The sequence below is a fragment of the Nomascus leucogenys genome, chromosome 17 (genome assembly GCF_006542625.1).
Source record: "Nomascus leucogenys isolate Asia chromosome 17, Asia_NLE_v1, whole genome shotgun sequence".
NCBI classification, from domain to species: Eukaryota; Metazoa; Chordata; class Mammalia; order Primates; family Hylobatidae; genus Nomascus; species Nomascus leucogenys.
In genome coordinates, this window is record NC_044397.1 from 68,954,308 (window position 1) to 68,968,565 (window position 14,258).

Genomic DNA, 14,258 nt, shown 5'->3' on the forward strand with positions numbered 1-14,258 from the left:
TAGCCCTTTGTCAGATGAGTAGGTTGCAAAAATTTTCCCCCATTCTGCAGGTTGCCTGTTCACTCTGATGGTAGTTTCTTTTGCTGTGCAGAAGCTCTTTAGTTTAATTAGATCCCATTTGTCAATTTTGGCTTTTGTTGCCATTGCTTTTGGTGTTTTAGACATGAAGTCCTTGCCCACGCCTATGTCCTGAATGGTATTGCCTAGGTTTTCTTGTAGGATTTTAATGGTTTTAGGTCTAACATTTAAGTCTTTAATCCATCTTGAGTTAATTTTTGTATAAGGTGTAAGGAAGGGATCCAGTTTCAGCTTTCTGCATATGGCTAGCCAGTTTTCCCAGCACCATTTATTAAATAGGGAATCCTTTCCCCATTTCTTGTTTTTGTCAGGTTTGTCAAAGATCAGATAGTTGTAGATATGCGGCATCGTTTCTGAGGGCTCTGTTCTGTTCCATTGATCTATGTCTCTGTTGTGGTACCAGTACCATGCTGTTTTGGTCACTGTAGCCCTGTAGTATAGTTTGAAGTCAGGTAGCGTGATGCCTCCAGCTTTGTTCTTTTGGCTTAGGATTGACTTGGCGATGCGGGCTTTTTTTTGGTTCCATATGAACTTTAAAGTAGTTTTTTCCAATTCTGTGAAGAAAGTCATTGGTAGCTTGATGGGGATGGCATTGAATCTATAAATTACCTTGGGCAGTATGGCCATTTTCACGATATTGATTCTTCCAATCCATGAGCATGGAATGTTTTCTTCCATTTGTTTGTATCCTCTTTTATTTCATTGAGCAGTGGTTTGTAGTTCTCCTTGAAGAGGTCCTTCACATCCCTTGTAAGTTGGATTCCTAGGTATTTTATCCTCTTTGAAGCAATTGTGAATGGGAGTTCACTCATGATTTGGCTCTCTATTTGTCTGTTATTGGTGTACAAGAATGCTTGTGATTTTTGTACATTGATTTTGTATCCTGAGACTTTGCTGAAATTGCTAATCAGCTTAAGGAGATTTTGGGCTGAGACAATGGGGTTTTCTAGATATACAATCATGTCATCTGCAAACAGGGACAATTTGACTTCCTCTTTTCCTAATTGAATACCCTTTATTTCCTGAGGAGAAGGAATTCTTAAGGTTCTAGTCTGCGTACCATCCTGGCACTTCCCAAGACCTGACATTTTCATTTTATGTAATGAAGATAGTTAAATAAAAATAAAAATAAATGTTGGCAAACTAGAATATTTTTAATACAGGACTGATTCCTACCGTAAATGGAATGGGTTGATATCTACTTAGTAATTTTTCTAAACATCAGAAAGTAAACACTATTCTGGTTCCTCCAGGGTGTTTTAGTAAAGACCAGGTATACTTGGATGGAATTCTTCAAATCCTCCGCTACAGAGATACCATAGACTTCCATCTGCTGACTGCTCTCGGGAAGGTGAGTAGAAGCCGTGGCACATGGCCCCCGACCACACCAGATCAGCATTCCCCTCACTCAAGCTTAGCATTAAATAAGGCTTAGCTTCACACCATTTTTACTTTATTGTCAGAACAAATTTTCTTTATGTCATATCAAGAGGGAAGAAATCTGGTTCTGTAATAGAACCAAATTGTAAAATTTCTTTTTGGTCAATAAGAGATAAAGGAATAGGAAATTTGGGAATACATATTGTTTTATTTTTATTTGTGTATACATATTTTTCTAAAAAGCATTTTCTGAAAACTATAAAAGCATTTTGAAGTAAGCTGCACCTGTAACACTTCCCCCCATAATATCTCCTAAGAACAGGATATTTTCTGACATTACTATATGATTTTGTTTAAGAAATTTATTATTGATTAAATATAACATCTAAAATATAGTCCACTTCAAATTTTCCAAAGTGCCTCTAAAATGTCCTTTGTAGCTCCTTTTTTGTGATCTAAGATCCAATCAAGATTTATACATTGCATTTGGTTATAATCTTTCATCTCTTTTAATCTGTGATAGTCTCCCCTTGCCTCATTCTTTCTGTTTTTTTTTTTCATGACATTGTTAAGAGTCGGGCTGGGCGAGGTGGCTCACGCCCGCAAACCCAACACTTTAGGAGGCTGAGGTGGGAGGCTGAGGCAGGAGGATCACTTGAGGCCAGGAGTTTGAAAGCAACCTGGGCAATATGGGGAAACCCTGTCCTTACAAAAAATTTTAAAAAGTAGCCAGGCATGGTGGCACACACCTTAGTCCCAGCTACTCGGGAAGCTGAGGTGGGAGGATCACTTGAGCCCAGGAGGTCGAGGCTGCAGTGGAGCCATGATCGTACCACTGCACTCCAGCCTGGGAGACAGAGCCAGACCCTGTCTCAAAAGAAAAAAAAAAAAAAAAAAAGATTGGCACAGTTTTCTTGAGAATTCCTACAATATGGATTATCAGATTGTTTCCTTCTGATGAGATTCAGGTTAAACATTTTTGCCAAGAATACTACATAAGTGATGTGTATTTCCCATTGCATCACATTAGAAAGTACGTGTCATTTTGCTCCATTTGATCATCTGGGTGTTTGATCACCTGCTGTGTTTGATCACCTGGGTTAAGTTAGTGACCACCAGATCTCCCCATTGTAAAAGTACCTTTCCCCCATTGTATTAGTAAATAGTCTTTGGGGTGATATTTATGAATGGACTATTCCCTACTAACCCTTGATTATCTTTTCCCGAATCAATTACCCCGGTGGTAACAAAATGGAGATCTTCTAATTCTTTTATATTTCTTTGTCTCTCCCTGTTTTTGTAGTATTATTATGGACTTAATTGGACTTAATTTATTTTATTCAACTTTTTCATGACTGCGCCTGTGTCTTAAACATGTCTCCATGTTTTCTGATACAGTAAAATGTCTGGGCAGAGTTTGTACTTTTCCTACCCAAATCTCAGATCAGCCATTTCTCTAATGAAGTCTTGTTTGCTTTCAATTGGTATTTTAAAAACAGGAGCTGAGTTCTTGGTGTGTTCCTTGCTACTGGGGTACTCTTGCTTCTAGAACTTTTCAGTGAGCAAATCATATCTATTTGTTAAATCATAAGGGCACTGCAATTCACATCAGACCCTACAAGATGCTTTCACACCTCCTCTGCCATTCCATATTTGTATTTACCATCTCTTAAAATGAGAACCTTGTTTCTCAATGTCAGTATATTTACTCTTTCCTATAATAAACTGAGAATAGTTTAAGAATTATTAAACCATACCAATATCAAGAAACCTATTTTGATTACATTTAGTGGTATAAATACCAAATAAATAATAGTAAAACTTTAAAAACCTTAATAAAATATAATATGAACATGAATTCTTTATTTTTATTTTTTTATTTTTTTGAGATGGAGTTTGTGCTCTTGTTGCCCAGGCTGGGTGCAATGGCGCGATCTTGGCTCACCGCAACCTTTGCCTCCCTGGTTCAAGCAATTCTCCGCCTCAGCCTCCTGAGTAGCTGAGATTACAGGCATGCACCACCATGCCTGGCTAATTTTGTATTTTTAGTAGAGACAGGGTTTCTCCGTGTTGGTCAGGCTGGTCTCAAACTCCTGACCTCAGGTGATCCGCCTGCCTCGGCCTCCCAAAGTGCTAGGATTACAGGCGTGAGCCACTGCTCCCTGCTATTTATTTATTTATTTTTTGAGATGGAGTCTTACTCTGTTGCCCAGGCTGGAGTGCAGTGGCATGATCTTGGCTCACTGCAACCTCCCGTCTCCTGGGTTCAAATGATTCTCCTGCCTTAGCCTCCCAAGTAGCTCAGATTACAGGCACCTGCCACCACACCCAGCTAATTTTTGTATTTTTAGTAGAGATGGGGTTTCACCACATTGGCCAGGCTAGTCTCGAACTCCTGACCTCAAGTGATCATCCCACCTCGGCCTCCCAAAGTGCTGGGATTATAGGTGTGAGCCACTGGCACCGGGCTGAGTTCTTTTCTTAAAGCCTTCCTACTGAGCCTGGAAGAGTATTAATCAAAAGACTATAGTTTTTAAAGTCAACTATGTTTTAGAATTTGAAGATAATTTAAGGCCGGACATTGTGGCTCACACCTATAATCACAGCACTTTGGGAGGTGGAGGCGAGAGGATCACTTGAGACTAGGAGTTTGAGACCAGCTTGGGCAACACAGCAAGAGCCCCCTCTCTACAAAAACAAAAACAAATTAGCCAGGCATGGTGGCACATGTCTGTAGGGAGGCTAAATGGGAAGGATCGCTTGAGCCCAGGAGTTCCAGGCCACACTGAGCTGTGATTGCATCACTGCACTCCTGCTAGGGTGACAGAGAAAGACCCTATCTCTTAAAAACAATTTAAGAATAAAGATAATTTATAGAACTTTAAAAGCTTCATCCTTAAACCTAATATAAGTACCTGTGAGAGACTAGCTTCCTAAATAGGAGAATTAAAAAGATGTGAACTTTTTTACAAAAATTCAAAATAAAAGCAAGAAGATGTAATACAAATCACAAATCATTATGTATCCTAAATTAAAGAGAAATAGGAACCTAATATATGGATTGAGTATCTCTTCTCTAAAATGCTTGGGACTAGAAGTGTTGTGGATTTTGGATTTTTTTTTTGAATTTTGGAGTATTTACATTCTTTATTAGTTGAGCATCCCAAATCCCCAAACTGGAAATTCCACATGCTCCAGTGAGTATTTTCTGTGAGCATCACGTGGGTGCTCCAAAAGTTTGCAGCATTTCAGATTTTGCATTTTTGGATTTGGGATGCTCACCCTGTATAATTGTGCTAATTTTTCTAACTTTATAATATGTCATTTATATTCTAGTTATTTTCTTGATTCTTTGATTTAGCCAGAAGACTTGTTTGGTTTTAGAGACTCTCCCCCACACAAATATATTAAGTATAGTTGTCTAATTTTTAGACAAACTGAGTAGGTTCAAGGTAGAGTATTAAATCAAATTTGACTTTTTAAAATAATCTTTTAGGCCGGGCACGGTGGCTCACGCCTGTAATCCCAGCACTTTGGGAGGCCAAGGTGGGTGGATCACCTGAGGTCAGGAGTTCGAGACCAGCCTGGCTAATGAAACATCTCTACTAAAAATACAAAAAATTAGCCAGGTGTGGTGGCGGGCGCCCGTAATCTCAGCTACTTGGGAGGCTGCGGCAGGAGAATCACCTGAACCCAGGAGGCGGAGGTTGCAGTGAGCCAAGATCACGCCACTGCACTCCAGCCTGGGCAACAAGAATGAAACTCCATCTCAGGAAAAAAAAAAATAATAGTACTCTTTTAATATGGTCATGGTATAAGGGGCAGAGAAATACATTATTATTTAACACAGTGAAGAAAATAAAAGTCACTGATTTTTGTTACTTTGCAGCTATTAAAATAATTTGACAAATGATCTGTATACTTTCATTTAAGGCCCAGGGAAGAAATTCATCCTTAAAATGTACGTTGTAGTTACATTTTAAATTTAACTCATCTTCCTTTTTTCAGGTTTCTTATGAAGATGTGGATCGCTTAAAAGGATTGGCAGTTACCGAAAACATGAGGGTCCCTCATTTCCTGCAGGACTATGGCCGATATATGGAACACTTAGAGAAGATCATGGAAGTGAATGAACTGACTGACAGGGAACTGAAAGATCTTATATAGTAATTAGCATTCTGGCAAACATAGCTAAGCTATGCCTCCATGTATATTACCAGTTAGGTGCAGTTAGCACCAGAAGATTTATAAAAGAGTGACTACTTGTGTTTTCTGAAGAAGGGTCTTCAGTATTCAGCGGAATTTTTAGGTTAAGTACAAATCTTAAACTATTTCCCTAAAATGTTTCTCTAGGCTGCAGGGGGAAGTTCTTCCTATATTCTGAATCTCGACAGAGTCAGATGAAAATACTACTGCTGAGCATTTTTGAAGACTCTCGGTCAAATTGCATGATAAATTTCTGCCTGAGCAGTAAGCACCGGCCTAGTGCTTCTGCCTAAATATGGAGGTCAGCTCCAACTGGAGACTGGCTGAATTCCATTGCTGTGCAGACTCCAAAGTTATATTTTATTTGATAAATAATGGTAATTATTCTCCTTTGAAAAATTAGTTTTGTGTTGCTCCAAAAAGCTAGCTATATCTAAGCTTTCTTATTTCTTTTATATGTTAAGGAATTTTAAAGGGAGAGGAAAAGCAATTTGAAAATTTTTCATTAAGTGTTTTATTTTAACATTATTGTTTCACCTTATCAGCTTATAGGAACTAAATTAGAGAATCACCTCTTTTTGTCCAGTTATCTCTTAACTATGTTTTCATTTGCTGAAACATATTGTACCCTTTTAAATTTTTTACAGAGTTTTAACGTCTTTTCCACTGAATCCTTTATAAAAATAAGTACAAATTCCAGAGAGGTTTTTCTACACAGATAAAAATAATTGGGGAAGGGCTACTCACCTTTTTTATGAAACAGAATATGTAACAAGCAGAGGACAAATAGACTGACCTGGTTAAATGTAGGTTCTGGATGTCAATGGGTAGCACCTGCAGTAAACTGGAACATGCTCTGGGAAAAGAAATTTCTGGGTATTGATGGTTTATAAAGCCAGCTTTGTGCTGTTGGTTCAGTATATTTTATCAAATCTTTGACTTCCTCAACCCAGTAATGACATAGTTTAAATTTTAAAATGAGAGTTCTGTTTTGCTGTATTTCTCCTGCTAGCCTAGCTTTGTATTTTATCAGCTTCAGTATATACTTGGATATATATACCTGGATTCAAATGGTTCTTCATACAACTTAATGATCAGAAAGAATGCTGCTGTAAACACCCCACTCAAGATTGCTGCTGGAATTTCTACCCAAAGCTGTCTGAGAGTTTATCTTTACCTCAGTGCAGGCTAAAATAATGGTGCTAATACTGGTAGATATATACTGTGAAGCCTGGTTCACATTCATGCTAGAAAATGATTTTGGGAAACCTTTTGCAGGAGAGGTTACATGATTTTTCTCTTTCACATATCTAGAAGGACTTGCCTCAAAGAGGAATGTTGCAGCAAACAGGATATACTCTAGCTGGTGCCCAAAGGTTCTTGCAAAACCATGAATCTTGCTTTTAGCAGTAGAGGGCCAGACACATTGGAGCATTGAAAGGCCTTAGCCACTGCTCCCCAACTACGTGCCATGCTGGGTAGTGTGTGTCCTGTACATCTGTGTGCCAGGCTGGGGCAGACTGTGCCAATGTTCACCAAACACTAGAATCTGCTCTTACACCTCTAGCATGTATCTCCTTGTAGCAGAGTCATGCACTTTCTCAGCATTGTTTAGTGTTTTCTAATTGCATCTAAAAACTTATCAAAAGTGATTGTGAAAACAGTGTCTTAAAGTATAAACAGAAATGGCAATATTTATGTCCTGTGATTCAAGCCCAAAGGTTATAAATTCAACTTTCACAGGGAATAGCACTGCTAATCTTACTTTATGGTTTAAATATAAAGGAAAATCACAGCAGCCTTAATTTCCTATTGGTAGAATCATTTGCAGCGGTTCTAGTTCCTGACTTTTAAAACGGATGAATATTTTCTCTTTGATTTGGAAAAGGAACTGCTTTTTTGCCTTACTGCTTTGGTATAAAGATGAAAAACATGAGCACTCTGCAGACAAAATGACCTTAAATCACATTGATTAAGATATTTTAAAAGTTAGCAGTGAACCAAAAGTAGTTTCAGATTAGCAGAAATAAAGAGCTTTAAGCTTTAAAAGTTGAGATTGAATATTTAATGAAAGTTTATTAATTCTTTTTCCAGAAATAGCAGTAAGGTCAGTTTTTTTCCCTAAAATAAAAAGTTTTAATAAACAGAAAATTATAGCAACAGTACTTAGGAGAATAGTTGAAGATTGTATTAATTTTAATTATAATAGTTATTTGTCATAGGCTATTGATGATTAGAATTTCATTAGTTTTGTCCACTATAATTTTAAAAATAGTTGTATCAAATACAAATTCTGATAAACTGTTAGGTTTTAACACCAGACAGGATTCAAAGGAAATTAATGTTTGCAAACATAAATCCATAGTCTTCATTTCTGTATATTTTCACCTTTGTAAAAGTGTTTAAAATTTGTATTGTTTGTTTTGTATATCTTTGGGCATTTTGTGTCTAGCTATAATAAAAAGAAACAGTGCCAAGGTTCTCAGATGAAGTGTGTGGTTATATATGCATGTAACTTGTTTTCTTTGAAATCCAGGAATTTTCATACATCCTCTGAAATCTAGGCAGAGGTTCCCTAACCTCAATTCTTCAACATGTGGGAATTCAAGATGAGATTTGGGTGGGGACACGGCCAAACCATATGACCATATGACCAGGCTTTGAATCCACACCACATAGAAGCTGCCAAGCCGTGGGGCTTCCACCATCTGAAGCAATAGCCCAAGCTGTGCCTTGGCCCCTTTCAGTCATCACTGGAGCAGCTGAGATGCAGGGCATCAAGTCCCTAAACTGCATACAGCACAGGGACCCTGGGTCCAGCCCATGAAACCATTTTTCCTCCTGAACCTGAGGGCCTGTTATGGGAGGGGCTGCCGCAAAAGTCTCTGACATGTCCTGGAGACATTTTCCCTATTGTCTTGGTAATTAACATGCAGCTCCTCGTTATGCAAATTTCTGCAGCCAGCCTGAATTTCTTCTCAGAAAATGGGATTTTCTTTTCTATCGCATTGTCAGGCTGCAAACTTCCCAAACTTTTATGCTCTGTTTCCCTTTTAAAACTGAATGCTGTCTGGATGAGGTGGCTCACACCTGTAATTCCAGCATGTTGGGAGGCTGAGGCAGGTGGATCACCTGAAGTCAGGAGCTTGACACTAGCCTAGCCAACATGGTGAAATGCTGTCTCTACTAAAAATACAAAAAGTTAGCTGGGCATGGTGGTGCACGCCTGTAATCCCAGCTACTTCAGAGGCTGAGGCAGGAGAATCACTTGAACCTGGGAGGCAGAGGTTGCAGTGAGTTGAGATCATGCCACTGCACTCCAGCCTGGGTGACAGAGTGAGATTCTGTCTTAAAAAAACAAAACAAAAAACCCAAGTCACTTCTCCAGTGCTTTGCTGCTTAGAAATTTCTTCCACCAAATACCCTAAATCATCTATCTCAAGTTCAAAGCTCCACAAATCTCTAGGGTAGGGGCAAAATCCTGTCCATCTCTTTGCTAAAACATAAAAAGAGTCACCTTTGCTCCAGTTCCCAACAAGTTCCTCATTTCCATCTGAGACCACCTCAACCTGGATTCCATTGTCCATATCATTATCAGCATTTTGGTCAAAGCCATTCGACAAGTCTCTGGGGAGTTCCAAACTTTCCCACATTTTCCTGTCCTCTTCTGAAGCCTCCAAACTTTTCCAACCCCTGCCTATTACCCAGTTCCAAAGTCACTTTCACATTTTTGGGTATCTTTTCAGCAGCACCCCACTGCTGGGACCAATTTACTATATTAGTCAGTTTTCACATTGCTGATAAAGACATACCCAAGACTGGGCAATTTACAGAAAAAAGAGGTTTATTGGACTTACAGTTTTACGTGGCTGGGGAGGCCTCACAGTCATGGCAGAAGGTGAAAGGCACATCTCACATGGCAGCAGACAAGAGAAGAGAGCTTGTGCAGGGAAACTCCCCCTTAAGAAACCATCAAATCTCATGAGACTTATTCACTGTCACGAGAACAGCATGAGAAAGACCTGCCCCATGATTCAGTTACCTCCCACTGATTCCCTCCTGCAACATGTGGGAATTCAAGATGAGATTTGGGTGGTGACACAGCCAAACCATATGACCAGGCTTTGAATCCAAACCTTTGTCTGCACTTGTGACAGTCTTGTCAGTCACCTATGGTTTTTATCCATTTTCAATAGCTAAAGGAGTTAATGTCTTGAAACTCATGGCAGGATGTAAAACACCTATGCTTGTCAGTGAGTTGTGGGAGCACTTTATGAATAGGTGGAATTTCAGTGGACAGTCATTTCAAGAGACTGTGGAGTTCTGGAGATTTTTTACCCCAACATCGGGGTGAGATAAACCTGAAAAAATCCTGTCACCATATAGATTCAAATTCTTAATATGTAATGACCTAAGGTGTAAATATCCACATTTAGATAAACCAGATATTTTGTTCTCTTGCCATTTAAAAATACCTCTATTAGGAGTACTTTGCTACTTAATTACTGTTATATCTTCATTAAAATATGGTCCTACACATCAACTGACCCTCCTGAATGGAAGAAGACAGTAATTCTTTTTGTCACTCATTTGTGTTGGAGCTCTAATTTGCTCTTTGGTGAGTTAGTTGGAGTGTTCTAGTCAGCAATTAGACATTAATAAGCAGAGGCTAGGCACAGTGGTTCACGCCTGTAATCTTAGCACTTTGGGAGGCCGAGGCAGGTGGATGGATCACTTGAGGTCAGGAGTTCAAGACCAGCCTGGCCAATATGGTGAAACCCTGTCTCTACTAAAAACACAAAAATTAGCCGGGTGGTGGCATTCGCCTATAATCCCAGCTACTCGGAAGGTTGAGGCAGGAGAATTGCTTGAACCCAAGAGGCTGAGGTTGCAGTGAGCTGAGATTGCCCACCACCGCACTACTCCAGCCTGGGCAACAGAGTGAGACTCTTTCTCAAAAAAAATATATATATATATATTAGCAAGCAGAGAACATCCTCCAGTTTTTGAGCATCAAGGGCACCAAGAATCTCTGCATGCTTCTCCACAATTCCCCACTAGAGGGAGCACTGCTCTTTTATTTTTCCCTTTTCCGCCCACTCTTCTCCCTTCCAGTAGTTTATCTTTGACTGCAGGTCCCCTAAAATGTTTAATCTTGCAAGTTGACACTTGCAGCTAAATCCTAACTTAAACTCTGATTTCAAGCAAGTATAAGTGTTATAGGAAAGATGTGTATATTTTAAAGAACTCAAGAGAGGGAGTTACCGAAGTCTCCTGTAGGCCTATTCTAAAAGGTTTCCTCCTCCATCCAGTGTAAATTTCACACTGACAAATCTGTCATAAAACTCCTTGAGATGATTTGGCCTTAAAAACAATATACATATTCTGTATACTTACAGTTTGCAGTCTTGAGAAATATTTTGAGTAATATTTCATTGTGTCCATTTGAAGTAATATCTGTGTGAGAGATGAGCAATTCGAAATTCAGATCCTGCTTTATCTCACCAGCACAACTGCTTTAGACACTTCTCAGTGAATCCAGCTTTTTTCCCTGTTAGAGAAATGGGAGAAAGGAGGTATTTGGGAAAGTCACTAGATCCTCTGGTCAAGAGAAGCTTCTCAGCTCAACAAGTAATAATGTCCCACAAACTGAGGTCCCCATTGTTTCTTTTTGTTGGTTTGTTTATTTGTTTTGAGATGGAGGCTGGTTTTGTCGCGCAGCCTGGAGTGCAGTAGTGTGATCTTGGCTCACTGCAACCTCTGCCTCTCGGGTTCAAGGGATTTTTGTGCCTCAGCCTCCCGAGTAGCTGGGATTACAAGCATGTGCCACCACGCCTGGCTAATTCTTCTATTTTTAGTAGAGACTGGGTTTTACCATGTCGGCCAGGCTGGTATTGAACTCCTGGCCTCGAGAGATCTGCCCGCCTCAGCCTCCCAAAGTTCTCGGATTACAGGAGTGAGCCAACGCATCCAGCCCCATTGTTTCTAGAGCACAGGCAAGGCTGGGAAATTCAGTTTCTAATCTTAAACTCCCCTTTGCTTAGATAAACAACAGCTTTCTAGCTTTCACCAGACCCTGGATTCCCAGTAATAATGCATCCTTCAGACCCTTTAAGCCTCTGGACTGTCTTCAAATAAAATACTGGAAATTGCAGAGGTCTGACTCCCTCTCATCCCAGCCCACTCTCCTCCAGGTACACAGACCTCCTGTAAACTGAGGTTCCTTCCAAGGGCTGTTAGGCAAACTTCTGAGGTTTTTAGGAGTTAGATATGTGACTGGCTTTATCTGAGACAATTCTACAAGAACATGAGCATACTAAATGTTGAGGATGAGAATGAAGGCCTTTGCCTCCACAGCCTCCAGAGGCCATCTGGAAGCTGCCAATGGTGGGGGCCGAGGCTGAGGCTGGCTCCTTGAAGTTTTCATCCTCTTATGCTTTCACTGGTCCTAGCTGGCAGCACATCTTCCACCCAAGAGCCTCAATGCCAAAACCACTCAGAGTCTGACTGCTTCTTGCCAGGAGACATATGAGACCCCTCTGGGAGATAAGAATGAAAAGATCTGATTTCCAATTTCTCTGCAATTTGTTCTTCTTAGATAAGTAAATGATGATCAATGCTGTTCAGAAAAATTCAGAAGAAAACTTCAGAGAAATTCCTAGAGCTGCAGTTGCTTACCAGTTCTATAAATAGTAAGGATTCACCCAACATCAGTCTTGTTTGGTAATTAGATTAGTGAAAAAATCCTCACTGCCAGCTCCATCAGGACAGTGAAGCCAAGGACTTAAGACTTTCAATAAAATAGCCACAGTAACAATAGTTCTCCTGCTGTTATCTGTCTGTCAACTTCAATCCTACACTTTTTCGGCTGCCTGGCTGATCTCTGACATAGAGCCAGGTAGCTATCATCCTTGCTACTGAAAGAATACCTTACCTCGCCATTGAAAGCCACGCCAAAATTCCAAGTAAATAAACCACCACAGTTCTTGACATTTTAGTCAGCCCCATCTATATCGTCTTTAGTATTATTTATGGTAGGCTCAAACTGGGCATGATGGTATGTTCCCAGCCACTTGGGAGGCTGAGGTGTGAGGATCGCTTGGGCCTAGGAGTTTGAGGAGACAGCCTAGGCAAGATAGCGAGACCTCATTTCTGGAAAGAAAATATGTAACACACACACACACACACACACACACACACACACACACACACACGGTAGCACCCTGTTTTAACCAACTCCCTCCACATCAGTATTTCTCAAAGTATGAGCCTCAGAGCATGGCCACCAATTCAACTGGGCCACAGGCCAGGCCTAGTCAATGTTTTATCATCAGACTCTGGGTTAGAGCTTAGGAATCCACAGGTCAGGAAGTCCCACGGGTGATTCTTCCAGGTACCTACGTGTGAGGACCACTGCCCTGGGAGAAATTCTCCTTGCTGGATATCATGAAGGAAACTGGAGGTCTGGGGAATTGCCCCTCATCACTCAGCAAGTCTGGTGGTATCGACGGCCTAGTCATTGTGTTCCTGATTCTGTCCTTGGGCTTTTAGAGTCCAGGGAATGGGGGAGATTTATAGTCCAGAAAATTCATAGGATCCCTTCATGCATAGAACAGGTATGGTGCCCATTTGCCAAGAGGTAAAGCCATCTCTGGAATTTCTATTTTAAAATGCCACTTCCAGGTATCTCAGAACTCAGAGCAAAGAGACTACCACACAATACACAGCAGGCCTGGGGCTGGAGCCTGTCACTCTTCCCCGGCTCTGTCCAAAGTAGCTGGTGCTGGTGCAGCCACGACCCCAGCCGATTGCACTCACTCCTCATCACTGGAGTCCCTCCTTAGTGCTCCTCACCCAGAGCATTGATCCTTTAAGTAAATAATTCATCATGATGAAAGTCAGCAAGACACTGAGGTGATTGCGTCCTCCATCACTGACTGTGGATCGGAATTCAGCTGGCTAAGCAGACACTATATTAGGCACTCCCAGAACCAAAAGCACCAAGCGAAGCCTGCCTTATGTGGTTTGACCGCAGAGCTCAGGAAAACAGAAGCAGGTGGGAAATCCCTTCCATGGTCTTTTATCTCCCTCCCTTCTTCCTCCTCCCCAGGCCACCTGGAAGGAGGGAGTCAGTGAACCATCTCTTTTCCTGCTGCTGTCTTTAGCAGGCCTTCGAACTTCACTGCCCTTGTAGACACAAGTTTTCCACATTACCAAGCCCAGCCTAGCCACCGAGGCACACAGATCTGAAAAAAAGAGGGTGTCTCCCTCCATCCCTACCCTCCTGGAGAGATAAAGACAGAAACAGGAGACACCCCTGGGAAGCAAGAGCAAGGCCCAGGGTGCCTAGGACAGGACCTCACCTTTGCCTTTGAAGCTTATCCTTGCTATCGCAGGCTGCACATGCACTCCTGGCCTGCAGTGGCCTGGTGGCCTGGCCACCCCTGAACCTCTGCCATCTCCTTTCTGCTGTCTGTGTGTTTCTGGGGCAAAACCAAGCTCTCAGGTCAACCTCAGCTACTCAGCCTTCTAAGCAGTTTCCAGAAAGCAGGAAGCCGCAGGAAATGCTCCCTAGACTGTCTCATTTGCATGAG

General features: G+C 41.0%; 1 protein-coding gene across 5 annotated transcripts in view; it reads left to right on the forward strand.

Moving 5' to 3' along the window:
- The window catches only part of KIAA0895 (KIAA0895 ortholog), a 44,760-nt gene extending 36,609 nt beyond the window's left edge, over window positions 1–8,151 (forward strand). For 4 of the 5 annotated variants that reach the window (XM_003268931.4, XM_030795715.1, XM_030795714.1 and 1 more), the window contains 2 exons: window positions 1,332–1,429; window positions 5,467–8,149. In XM_003268931.4, the coding sequence (XP_003268979.1) occupies window positions 1,332–1,429; window positions 5,467–5,625 (257 nt within the window). In that variant the 3' untranslated portion in view covers window positions 5,626–8,149. Of the gene's footprint in view, window positions 1–1,331; window positions 1,430–5,466 lie in introns of all 5 variants that reach the window. The other variant, XM_012496914.2, reaches the window with a different exon arrangement.
- Window positions 8,152–14,258: the final 6,107 nt, after the last annotated feature.